The sequence below is a fragment of the Triticum dicoccoides genome, chromosome 1B, assembly GCF_002162155.2.
Source record: "Triticum dicoccoides isolate Atlit2015 ecotype Zavitan chromosome 1B, WEW_v2.0, whole genome shotgun sequence".
NCBI classification, from domain to species: Eukaryota; Viridiplantae; Streptophyta; class Magnoliopsida; order Poales; family Poaceae; genus Triticum; species Triticum dicoccoides.
Window position 1 is genome coordinate 482,051,438 of NC_041381.1, and position 12,770 is coordinate 482,064,207.

General features: G+C 46.3%; 1 protein-coding gene and 1 long non-coding RNA gene across 3 annotated transcripts; both read right to left on the reverse strand.

Moving 5' to 3' along the window:
• Positions 1 to 5,836: 5,836 nt before the first annotated feature.
• Positions 5,837 to 6,547, reverse strand: LOC119342916 (small EDRK-rich factor 2-like). The gene is made up of 2 exons (XM_037614208.1): positions 6,408 to 6,547; positions 5,837 to 6,249 (listed from the first exon to the last, which is right to left on the reverse strand). Exons 1-2 carry the CDS (start codon positions 6,412 to 6,414, stop codon positions 6,053 to 6,055), a joined length of 204 nt encoding a protein of 67 aa, XP_037470105.1. The 5' UTR covers positions 6,415 to 6,547; the 3' UTR covers positions 5,837 to 6,052.
• A 2,738-nt stretch (positions 6,548 to 9,285) lies between these two features.
• LOC119342930 lies at positions 9,286 to 11,962 on the reverse strand. 2 transcript variants are annotated; one of them, XR_005165812.1, is made up of 5 exons: positions 11,761 to 11,962; positions 10,601 to 10,704; positions 10,166 to 10,247; positions 9,909 to 9,993; positions 9,286 to 9,804 (listed from the first exon to the last, which is right to left on the reverse strand). It is a non-coding gene; the product is annotated as an uncharacterized LOC119342930 (long non-coding RNA). The 2 variants fall into 2 exon arrangements; XR_005165811.1 differs by having other exon boundaries at positions 10,166 to 10,704.
• Positions 11,963 to 12,770: the final 808 nt, after the last annotated feature.

A 12,770-nucleotide genomic window follows, 5' to 3' on the forward strand; every position in this document is an offset into this window, starting at 1 on the left:
GCCACGTCCACGCGGAGTGGGCTGCTTTTTTTAGGCGCGAGAGAAAGGAAGGACCGCTTGTAGGTGGGAGTAGGAGGTTAAACCATCACGACGTTCGATTCTTCTTTAATAGTAGAGATAATGACCTTTTATGAACTAATAACGGCCCATGTGGAGCACAAAAGAGCTGCAGGCAGTGCAGCCCATCTTGCACCTGTTCGATTTTCGAATTTATTTGTGGAAAGTATGTAAATTACAATCTCAGATTTCCTAAAAAAAATATAAATTATAATCTCAGTAATAAAAAACCTTTGAATATTTTTTGTACATATTTTACATAAAAACTAAATAACTTATATTTACAAATTGTTCACGTAATATTTTAAAATTCATATATTTAAAATAATAATTATGAATTAGAGAAATGTTCATATAATTTCAGATAATAAAGATATTTATAAAATTAAATTTTATAAAATCATTTTAGTTATACAAACATTTCAATAATTCTACACACGTTTGTATAGTTCAATATTTGCAGATTTTAAACTATTTATAATTTATAATTTAAAATTTCATATGAATATTCATTAAAAACAATATTTTGTAAGTATTTTAATTTTTATTAAATATCTGTATTAAGTAAATATTTTTATATAAAACACTTGTATATATTTATGTATTTTTATTTAGGAATAATAATTTTTATATATAATATTTGTATCACACAAATATTTGCACATGACTTTTATTAATTTCGTTTTACAAATATTTTTTTTTAAACGAACAGGTGCAAATGGGCCGCTCTATCTGCAGCCCATTTAATTTCCACATGAGCTGCTCTAAATACATATACCCATCGTTATCCATGTTGAACAAGCAAACGCAATTGGTGGAGTGGCTAGCCCGATTTCTTGCTAGTTGTAGGTCGTGCCTTCAATTCATAGTAGGCACTCTCTTCTGACAGGCAGGGCCCACTTGTCATGGAGTTGAAAAAATGTCACCTCTCCAAGATAACAGGGGGTTTTGTGAAAAAAATATTTCAAGGATGATTTCGAAAAATCAGGCCACACTCCCCTTCTCTCCGGTCCATTGTCTGACAGCGGCCCCATGTGCCTAGTCAGCGCCGATTCTGTATAGAAACAAGATAAGCACTTTATTTGCACACTAAAACAAAGTTTTTGCACCACTTTAATGTACTACACAATTTCTAACACCAAAGTGATCGTTTACGCCAAGTTTTAGCACCATCAATGTAAATTGACTCTTTTTTTATTCAATAGAGTTGTACGCCTTTTCTCCTTTGCTTGTTCTTTTTGGACTAAAGCTCAGTCCATTTAACTCACACTAGCAAGATGATCGTGCATTGCACGGAACATCAAAATGCATTTTTTTACAAAACATCTGTTGTGATTGACCCATGTAAGAGTAATCCTATGTGTAAAAATTAATGATATCTCGAGAAAGATGAGAGACAAGGTGAGGAGGAGTGGGGCGTGGTGGTGATTGGTGGTCGGACTGAGTGGAGACATGGGGATGGACGACGCCGGCAGTGGCCACCATGCCAATTTGCTCCAGAGGCTTCTTTTTTAATTGCTCAACAATTAGGTTGTGAAAGATAAGGATGAACGATGGAAGGCCTTATCTGTAATTATGGAGAGAGGTGCGGGTATTTTTTTGCAAAATTGACATAATTTGCTTTATATCCGTCGGATATAGATCGGACAATCTATATTATAAGATGGCAGGCACACCATCATCATCAACTCGATTTTTATAAGAGTAGAGATACATGCAACATGCTGCCATGAAAATAAAATACTCTCTTTGTAAACTAATATAAAACGCTTTAGAACATTAGATAGTTTAAAAAGGGAGTACTAATTTGTGTTGTTGGCCTAATAGTGAGTATCCTGTTCAGAATCAGGTTTGCTATTTCTTGGCCGATTGAGAAGTAAATATAGCTTAATCCATGCTATAGTCGTGAAATCTTATGCACAAAGATTTGTAAGGATTTTTTAAAAAGTTTTTGGTAGTTGTTGTCTTTGCTTCGTTTCACGGCAGGTTATAGACGTTTTGGCCCAAAAATTCCGCACTCCAACCCATAAAAGATCAGAGTAGTTTGTTCTTTTAGTTTTTGGTAGTTTTTGAAGTGATTAGTTAAAAAGTATCATTTGCAAAGGTCATTCTCATCTTTTTGATGGTGACAAGTAGTGAACTGTATATGCGTCACTTGTCGCAGTCTAGAGTTTTTGTGCGTTTCTTTCTCAAGTACGGGAGCACGTGTGGGTTTGTTCGTGCTTTTATTATTTACTTATTTATTTTAAACTATTTATCTCTTGAGTTGTACGTCCAAATCACAAAATGTTTTCGTACGTTGTGTTTCTCTTGTTGAGATTTTCAAAACCGAATCTCATGTTAATAGGTATCGATGAATGTTTTTGAACAAATTTGTGTTTCCAGCTAGGACTAACCCGTGCTACTTGAACTAACTCATGTTCCCATCCAGCAGTAACTTGAGCTCCCAACTTATGCTCCCACATAGCATGCCTTATGTCGTGGACCAAGCCCTATGAATTTATAATGCTATGGCATCCATCGAGCTCGGATCCATGACCATCACCATCACCACGGCCACCACTATCATCGTCACTGTCGACCGTTACTGAGTTCCCAATATTCCTCGCCGTGGCATCCAACAAGCTCGGTCCATGAACATGATAGCACGCTATTCGGCCCTCTTCTCTTTAGCAAGCCTCTCGTGCTCAAGTGGAATTCTACACTACTCCGCATCCGTCTTCCTCCCTTGATCCACCATCTTTGCTCTTCACTTCTTGTCCTCCATGAACTTGAGTACATTCCGCCTCGTCGCCTTTTCTTCTCTTCGTTCGGCCGACAAGGCTTTCGTGCTCTCGGTCATAGCTCAAAGCTCCTATTAGTAAGCGTCTGCGGCACCATGCTTCTTCCTCTCTTTTGCAAATTTGGCACCACACGTCCTAGTGTGAAGATTTTCGTACTCCACGCAATTTGCATCAACGGAGATGCTAATTCTTGCCTGCTTCGATGTGGTTTTGTAGTTCCTTCAAATCTACTTCTCATTGTCAACTAGCTCCTTGTAGCAATGGTGCACCACTAATTGATTGTCATTGCCCTTCTTATTGTGTTGCTTGTATAGGTCTTGGATGATAGGCCCATACTCCATGATTTTCACTCCACTCGGTGGTGCAATGTTGGATTGATCAACACGACCGGACCATCAGTTACATTGTTTTTTTATCACACTCCATCGGTAGGAGAGCCTTGAGTCTGACAGGAATGGACGATCACATTATTGGAGTAGTCTTCAATCCTACTTCAAAACTTCTCCTTCGTGTGATCCATATCAACTGAGGCATAAAGCGAGCCACTCGTCCTCCTATACGACCCGCGACAAAGAGGGACCGCCACCAGCACCGTATAGGAGGATGCGCCCCACGTTCATTTGTGATCGCAGGCAGCAGTTCCTCCTTGACGAACTAGTTGTGCCAGTTGCGGCGGGGGGCGACGCCGGCCTATCGATCAAGGCATACCTGTTGTGCGGCGGCGGCTCCTTGACACGACGTCCGATTTGGACGCTGTGTGCCGGCGACTCCAGCTCTTCCTTGACGTGGTGTTCAATTTAGACGTCGTGGTTGCGTGGGGTGGGGGACTCCTTCCACGGCAGTGAGGTGACGCCAGCTCCTCCTTGACGCGGTAGCGCAGCGGGGAATGCAACTCCTCCTTGATGGGACATGAGGGCGGCACAGGACCACGCTCACAAGGGGACCTTTCCATCATCAGAAGGTTTGGGTGGGTCAGGTTGTCGGAGGCGTAATACAGGATTGCATTCATTTTTTTTAAATGATTCGGATCTACTAAAAGTCCACCGGAAATACAAAGCACCCTACACATAATAAAAATTACATCAAGATATCAAAACTATCAAACAATTACTACTGCCAGGACGAGCCATTATCACTATAAAGCACCCTACACATAATAAAAATTACCTCAAGATATCAAAACTACCAAACGATCACTACCACCGTCAAGACGAGCCGTTGTCGGTGCTTGACAGCCAGAAAGTCTGAAACAACAGACACCAAATCTCGGCATACGACGAGAAACCCTAACATCACCGTCCGAAGGAAACGACAAGAACCTACCCCGGAACTCCGTCGCCCGAAAGACAAACTCTTAAGAAGAAGCGCCGCCATCCATTCAAGTGCCGCATTTGCGAGGACTAAAAATTAGACAAACTCTTAAGAAAAAGCGCCGCCATCCATCCAAGCGCCGCATTTGCGAGGACTAAAAAACGCTAATCTAAACAACGAACCAGAGCGGAAGCACCGAAATTTCCCTCCCCGTCACCGGCCGCTGGAACAGCATACAAGGAAGGCAAATCCACGAGCTCATCGAAGAAGTTTGGAGACAAGAGTTTGCCCTAGCCACCGCGGAGGGACGGAGGAGGGAAAGAGTTTGGACCATAGTTTGGGATGACCAAACTGCACAAACCAGACAACATCAGACAAAAGCCTTTTTTTAGAAAAGGAGGATGACCCCGGCCTCTGCATCTGGAAGATGCATACGGCCACTTTATTGATTATTCTCGAGGACCTTACAAAGTGTTACAACAATAAGCCTGAATCCACCAACTAGGCAACATATGCCGCTACTCCTATCCATATGATGAAGGGGTGCTAGCTGGGCCCCTACCCAGACCACTCACCTAAACCTAACACCGAAAGCCGGAATCCCTAGCCTAGCCACATACCGGGTCTGGGGCATAAACCGGTCTGATGCACTCACAGGTGTCGTCTCCACCATCTTCCACAGGTCCATCTCCAAGCAGATTGAGGTGCCATCCTTGGCAGGCCCTCCGCCATCAATGCCACCATGACGCCAAATGACGACCACCACCTACAGAAGAACATCACCAAGCAGATGGAGCGCTACCACAGGACGAAGATCAGCGGTAGAATAGATAAATCGCCGCACACATTGCCGCCGCCAAACACCTCGCACGCACCACGAAGAGCCCACCGTGCTTCCAGGGACCCCAGGCTACGCCTTCAAGAAGGAGCGCGACGAAGGGACGACGCCGTCGCCCGCAAGGGGAACTAGAGCTTTCGCCCAAATGAAGAGCACATTGAGAGACGGGATAGGACCTCGACAAGGCCTCCAAGAAGGGAACCGACGCCCACAAGGCGCCGCCATTGTCGTGGCCTCCGCCGACGGCCAAGGGTTTCCCCCGATCCCGCCCCCGTCCCAACCACCCGACCAAAGATCTGGCCAGGGGAGCGCCCGCAGCCGAAGAAGGCATCAGACTTCATCGTAGCAGGCACGCCGGGTGACGGGGCACCCCGACCCACCGTAGTAGACGTCCACCGAGACCTCGCCGCCCGCACAGCCGAAGTCACGGACCACCAGCTCCCACGGCCGTCGCCCGTCAAGAGGCCACGCCGTTCACGCCGTCCGAGGCCGCCGCCCCGGCATCCACCCACCGCGCACATCCCATCAAGACACGGAGAACGACCCACATCGCCGCCACCAGGGAGACCACGCCGCGAACACCCTAGCCGGGCGACGAAGCAGGGCCGCGCCGGCCAGATCCGGGCGGATCCGGCGATCCCCGGCCCACCAGCCGCCAGAGAGGAGCCAGCCCCGATCCAGGGCCGCTCTGGCCTGATCTGGCAGTTCGGCGGCCACCATGAGTTGAGGAGGCGGGCGGCGGCATCTGATGCGGGAAGGGGGCGTCTCCACGTCGAATTCCAGAATCTTTGTCAAACCGAGGAGAACAAGACGCTGGTCAGGAATTCCGGAAAAGCTTTAGAGGATGTAACGACGAAATTAATCTCATTGCATCAAAGATTCACGAATTACGCATCAACAACACGGGCCCGATCTGGAGGCGCCGAAAGAATTGTGCTACAAGCCGGGCGCAACCACATCGCACAGAAATTCTACATCAGAACATCTCTCCACTTCATGACAATTCACGAGACAGACAGAACAGATCCAATATGCCGCTGGGCCGGTATCCGGATCCGAACTACTATTTCTTGCCGGCGGCGTTCTTCTTGGCGTCGTCGGCCCCCTGCGTGGCTTGCGCCGCCTTCTTGGCTGTCTTCTCCTGCAGCGCCTTGGCGTCCCTCTCTCGTCGCTGCTCCGGCGTGAGCCCGTCGTCGCGGCCCTTGGCCCCCGGCTTCCGCGCCTGCGCCCTCTGCCTGTCCCGCTCCCTCTGGTCGCCGCGTGCAGCCGCCAGCAAGGTCAAGGAACAACACGTACAGATCCAACCAAAACACACACGCACACGGTAACAGATAAAGTAATAATCCGGCCAATTCTAGACAAGAATCAACGAAAATTAGATGAACAGAGAAGGCAATTTTATTCGCGGTGAAGGATATGAGTCATCGCTGCTCCGAGATCGAGAGATTTGGGGGACGGGAGAAAGATTGATGGAAAGAGGGAGGGCGCTGGTCGGGTCGGGTCGGGTCGTAGTATAATTGTTGTTGGCTTGGATCGTGAGGTCGAGACGGGGGTGGGGCGTGTGGCGCTGTATATGTAGGGCCGCGGGGTAGCTTCCGGAAGCGCCTCTGCCTTCTCGAACGTTCGGCGCCTAATAAATCTTTCCCTCCCTCTTTATCTTTATCTTTACCTACTAATAAAGCACCGATGGCTTCTGGTCGTACGTCGTCGCGCGCGATTTTACGAAAACCCCCCTCTATTTCTTTGAAATCAACCCGCAGTCCCTGTTTAAGTGACACCCTGGAAAAATGTTTAGTTTTTGCATAAAACCCCCTGCATTTGTTACAAACACAAACTAAAAATGTTTAGTTTTTGCATAAAACCCCCTGCATTTGTTACAAACACAAACTGGTACTCCGTACATGGGAGATAAAAGAAAAAAAGAAACAGCCATGACCCGTCCTCCTCGGCCATGTCTGCCTCCCGATCCCACCTCCAGCCCGCCGCCCATCCCGCCCCCACCGTGCCCGCAGGTCGCCGCCGTGCGTCGCCACCGCCTACCCCGCTGGCGGGCCCACCCCTATCTCTGGATCGAGGTGGGTCAACGAGCGTGTGGGACGACGGCAGGCGGCTCTCTCGCTTGATCCGATTGAGTGAGGTCTGCACAGGGTGGTGGCAGACGAGTTGGATGCGTGGAACGACGACGGCGTCCGGATCCAGGCGAGCGGCAGATGGACCTTGCAAGGCGTTGGGGTTCTCCTGGGTGGCGCCATGGTTGCGCCGCCGTGCTCCTCAAAGAAAACGAGGAAGCATGAGGGGGAGAGAGAGAGGGGAAAACCAAGAAAAAGGAGAGAAACGAGAGATGGCACGACATGGCGAGCATGGCGGCAAGAACCCAAGCTGCTCCCTCCAGCGCGCCCCTCCATGGCTCCCGCACTTCTCTGTGAGGATTAGAACTCAAAAATAGTCCCACCTCGCTCATGTGCATCCAATCCAATCAATTTATATACGCGAGCGACTTTGCCGCATCAGAAATCAACCAGTGAAGGAGGAACAGAACGAAGGAGCTTATAATCAAAGAGGGAAAAGAGGGGAGAATACACGCAATCCATAGTTCGAAGGAAGAACTCTGAATCAGATAAGCGCGCAATCAGCAGCTAACAGAACAGCCATAGGTCCAAACCAAATCGGATCAATCGACAGGCGACGGCCTGGGAAATCAGATCGGCAGGTCTGTCCGTTGAATCAACAACATCTGTAAAAAAGCAGATGGGGAGGATTAAAACAAGCCGCATCAAAATGGGAACGGAGCGAATCCGGGCATGGTCACCATCGCGAGCTAGGCCCCAAGCAAGGCGACTACAAGACAGTGCCCGGCCCGGGGGAGCACGGCCTGCACGACGGACCTGGCGCTTCGCTCGACGGATAGGACAGAGCTAGGCCCCAAGCAAGGCGCTTCGCCCAGCTCCGGCGTCCTCTCCTGGCACCGAGGATCATCAGGGCGGGAGGGAGGAGTGTTCATTGGTTGTGGAGGGGGTTATGGCTGGAGCAGAGCACCACCAGGGTGTGTGTGGCTGCAGCACATCGCGCATTGGAAGGGGGTAGGGGCGGAGAAGACGAGCCAGCGCTCCTCTGGTAATGAGGACTCCACGCAGGATAACTCTCGGTGGGGATTCTTTTGGTGCTGCTTTTTTTAATGGCTCCACCGACCAGAAGCTGCTGGATATTTCCAGGTGTGTGTGCTACCGATTGCAAAAAATAAAATCCTGAATGAGCACCTTTTTTTAACAGAACATAATCTTGAAAACCAAGCAACCAATATTTTTAAAAAAAAAATCAACATAGTAATTGAATATTAACAAAAAAAATTATATATTAACAATCTCACTTGAATGCACCACTACTCTTCCACCAAAAATAAATTCATGCCTTCCACATCTTATGAACACATTATCAGATACAATAATGAAAAGTGAGTGAAATTTTAGACAAGGCATACACGGCGTGGCCTCCACATAAAATTTACTAGAATTTTTTTCCTTTTTATGTTGATGATGGGGAGTGTGTGAGGTTCGATCTTTGGGCCAAGTTCAAATAGTGCAAATGAAAAAGAATGGAACATAATCTTGCAAACCTAGGAACCAACATTTTCTATAAAAAATCAGCATAGTAAAAACCTATTTGCTTTCGAATATCAACAAAAAAAATGTATATAAACAATCCCATTTGAATGCACCACTACTCTTCCATTCAAAATAAATTCATTTGCATTTAAATCTTTTAAAAATTCTAAGAAAAAACTTTTGGATTAAACAATTTCACCATCTGTATATCCCACTAAAAACACTTACATCATTCCTCTTCCATGCCGATGATAATGCCAAGATGAAGGAGAAGCCATCAAAGGACATCCCGACGATTTTCTCAACTTTATAGTATGTCTGGGCACTAACAATCCTTTTTTTAAGTGCGGACACAGAGCGTACGTGTTTTTTTAAGATAAAGAGTGAATTTTTCTTGCTTTCCAAACCTTCATGCTTTTAAATATGTTCACGCTTTTTTTTTAATGCACAAAACTCCAAAAAAATTACTCCGAAAAGCAATAACATTATTAACTTATTACCGATGTTTATCAAAACTGGATATAAGATATGGCCCGTACTGTCATACGGAGCAGGTTTTACGATATTTTTAGCCCGTTGCAACGCACGGGCATCTGTACTATACTATACTAGTACTAGTACTATACTGGTACTATACTAGTACTAGTAGTACTAGTACTAGTACTATACTAGTACTATACTATACTAGTACTAATAAAGCAGCTAATGCTTCTGGTCGTCCGTCGTTGCACATTTTACAAAAAGTCCTTATGTTTTGTAAAATTAAACCCGCAGTCCCTCTTTAAGTGGTATTCTGAAAAAACGATTCGGTTTTATACATTAACCCCTGAATTTTTAGAATTCAACCCCGCGCTCCTTTCTTATATCTTATCCAGTGACATAGAAGGGGGAGAGGGCACGCTGCAGGAGGCTTCTTCGCGCCGGCGGCTGCCCACGCCTCCACTCTCCCTCAGTCCCTCCCCTTCCCTTCGGCCGGCTCTCTCGGGCTCTCCCTCCCCTGCCCTTGGGCTCCGACTCTCCCTTCCGCCTCCGGCCCTCTCGGTCTCTCCTCCGCCCAGCGCCCTGCTGCTGCAGGGGAGGGAGAGGCCGAGAGAGACGGCTGGAGGGGAGGGGAGAGACCAAGAGAGAGTGGAAGAGCCGGAGAGGGCCGGCCGGCCTGAGCCGGACGGCCGGCCCTGCAGAACAGCGGCGCGACATGATCTGGAGTACACACCTACAGAAGGCGGCAACATAGGTTAGCGGCAACAACTCCAAATCTGGCAAGCTCCTCTGCAGATTGGTGCCAGACCTGAAAATGAAAACATGCAGTACACACACCTATGAAAGGCCAGGCCTGATGGGCAACGGAGGATGGCGGCAATGAGAACTCCATATCTGGCTAGCTCCTCTTGGTCGGGCTCACCTGGTGCAAGAAATCAGCATGACCGCATTGAGGCACTTGGTCGGTGTATGCAGGAACACAAAAAACAAAGTTCAGCCAGAACTGACAACTCCAGACCTACGAAATCGGCATGACCGCAAGTGAAAGGAGTTGTGTCAGCCAGACTTAGTGTTTGAATTTCTAGGTCACATACCTTCTTTACCCAGCTCTAATTAATTAAACTTGACCACTTTGGATATTGGAAGATGGAGTGCAAATTTCACCAATTCTGTAAACTGCACAATCAATCTAGCGTTATTGTTTATTGATAACATCTAGGATTTAGCAAGTGGTCATGTTGTAGTTGAACAACATATTTTTTGTTTAGAACTGATTGAGTTATAAATCTGTCAAAAATTAGACCAATGGAACAAGTCAATCTTCTTGTGCTTTGCCATGCAGGCAGCATGGTGTGCATTTCTGCAACACATGGTTTACTATTACAGGCTACTTTAGTTTGCCGTTGTAGGCAATATTTCTGTCCCAGTGAAAAATTGGTCTATATAAAACAGAGGCGACACATTTTTTTGCCATGCTTTAAAGAAAGGACACCAAAACGAGATGGGGGTGACGGTTTGAGTTTTTGTACGTTTGCAGGAAAGATGTTGGCAGCTTTGTTGAATTGAACTTCTAAGTCTCCGGTAGTCCCACAAACAGGTTGCATCCATTGTTGTGCTGGACGTAAGCCTTCAGCTGCGACAAAAAAGTGAAAATAAAGAGTAGTGGTCGTGACCAGTTAGCCCTGCAGATGGTAAAGGGGAACAAATAGGCATGTATACGGGGGATGACGCAAAATAAGAGGGGGGGGGGGAGGTTTTAATGACAGTAAAAAAGTTCCTACTCTGTCAGCCAAATCCAAATTAAAATGGCCCCCATCTGATGAATAAAATGCCCCTCCTCTGTTTAACATATACTTGCATAACTGATGCATGTTAAGGACTCTATAAAAAAAATCCTGTACTAATTCAGGCCTGCAAGAACGAACCAGTACATGCAGCATACCAAGTATAATTGCATAGTTAATGCATGTTTAAGAACTCTGAAAATTTCCCATACAGATTCAGGCATGTGAGAACCATGGCAATGACTCTTTGCGATGATTCTTCAATCAATATTGAAAGGAATACCAATATTAACGAAACTTCACAGCAGGCAGTGCTACATGCAGCAACATATATGATTGTGCAGGCAACCTTGCTCAGGCCACTATACAAAAAATATAATTGAAATGTCTTGCCTTGTTCAGTTCAGTTCACACAACCTTGTTCTTACCCCGAAGTGTTATTTTGGAAAATATCATCTGCCTAGCATATAATTGCCTAACAAATGCTAGCAATGATGCACAGAATCAATAAATAGCCCCAGATATGTTGAATAAAATTGCCAATCCATTGTCTGCAAAAAAAGTTTGCCTCTCAATCCCAATCCCTGCATATATCCCCATGGTCGCTAGCTATGTGAATCCCCCAAAAATTGTCCATCAAATAAATGAAATCCATTTGATGGATAGGAAAATTGCATCTGAATGCTCCCCGTGAATCCACATAGCCTAGCTGTTGCTATGTAACTACTCAAACCACGGGATTGATGAACAAAAATGTCTCCCGATGTGCGTGCCTCTTCCTCTCCCAGTTCTCTCCTCTCCACACCCTCCCCCAGCACCACCCCACACACGACTGGGAGGACAACAGAGGGAGCGGGTAAAAACAGAGGGAGGACAACACGAGCGTAGTTTTTGGAGGGACTCACCTAGCGACTTAGCTCCGTAGTCGTGCGGACGCGCCTCTGCTGCACAGGCCGCAGTCGCGCGAGCTGTCAGCAGCGAGCGGCTAGGCTCCCTCGTCGCGTGGACGTATCTCTTCCCCGCCGCGGTCGCACGAGCTATCGACGCAACAGCGACTGAAATTCCTCGCCGCACGGCGTCGCTCTCCCCCGTCTTGGTCGCGCGATTTATCGCCGTCGAGCAGCTTGCCCTCCACCGGAAGCCGATTTTGTGTTGACGAACCTTATCACTATGGCAGAAAGAGGAAAAGGGATGGGGACGAATTGATGAGTGAGGAAAAAAGACTGGAAACGACAAATTGTGCCGATCGGAAACTGCATCGTGTCGCCAGGCTGTCTCACGCAAATCCTACGGCTCACGTGCAACCACTAGGATATGGAGTAATTTTGTGGTCGGTACTTCTAATGTTACCGGAATGATAACATTTTAAGTAGTACTAATTCAAACTAATCTAAGAGTTCAAAAAAATTCAGACTAATCTGTATATGTCAAGCTCCTTTATTATTTCTATTTATCTATTTCTTCTTGAATCAAGTGATTTTCTTGAGATACCAGTTTACAAGAATTTTTTGGATTGTAATTTTAGGATAATTCTTCATGAAGAACATACTATATGGTCAGTGTGACAATCAAACTAGAGTTAAGCTCTAGAATCTAGATATAGGGTCACCGGGGCAGCACTATGAAAAGGTTTGGTATGTCTCTGTGCTGCATGCATCATTGCGATGCAGAGGCCGGGGGATTTCCTCCTTTTTGAAAAAAAATATCTCTAGCATGTAACTGTGAAATAAGGTGTTTTGTATGTTCTGTTAGCTCATTTCTTTCTATTCAGTGCCTTACATGGGTAAATATTGTTTGATATATATGCAATGCTTCCATGCATAGGATCCACCGGCTACACATGTGTCATGATTGTAAGTCTGAACACAAGAGAGTATTGATAGTTGAACCAATGAACACCAACAGTTTAGAGTGT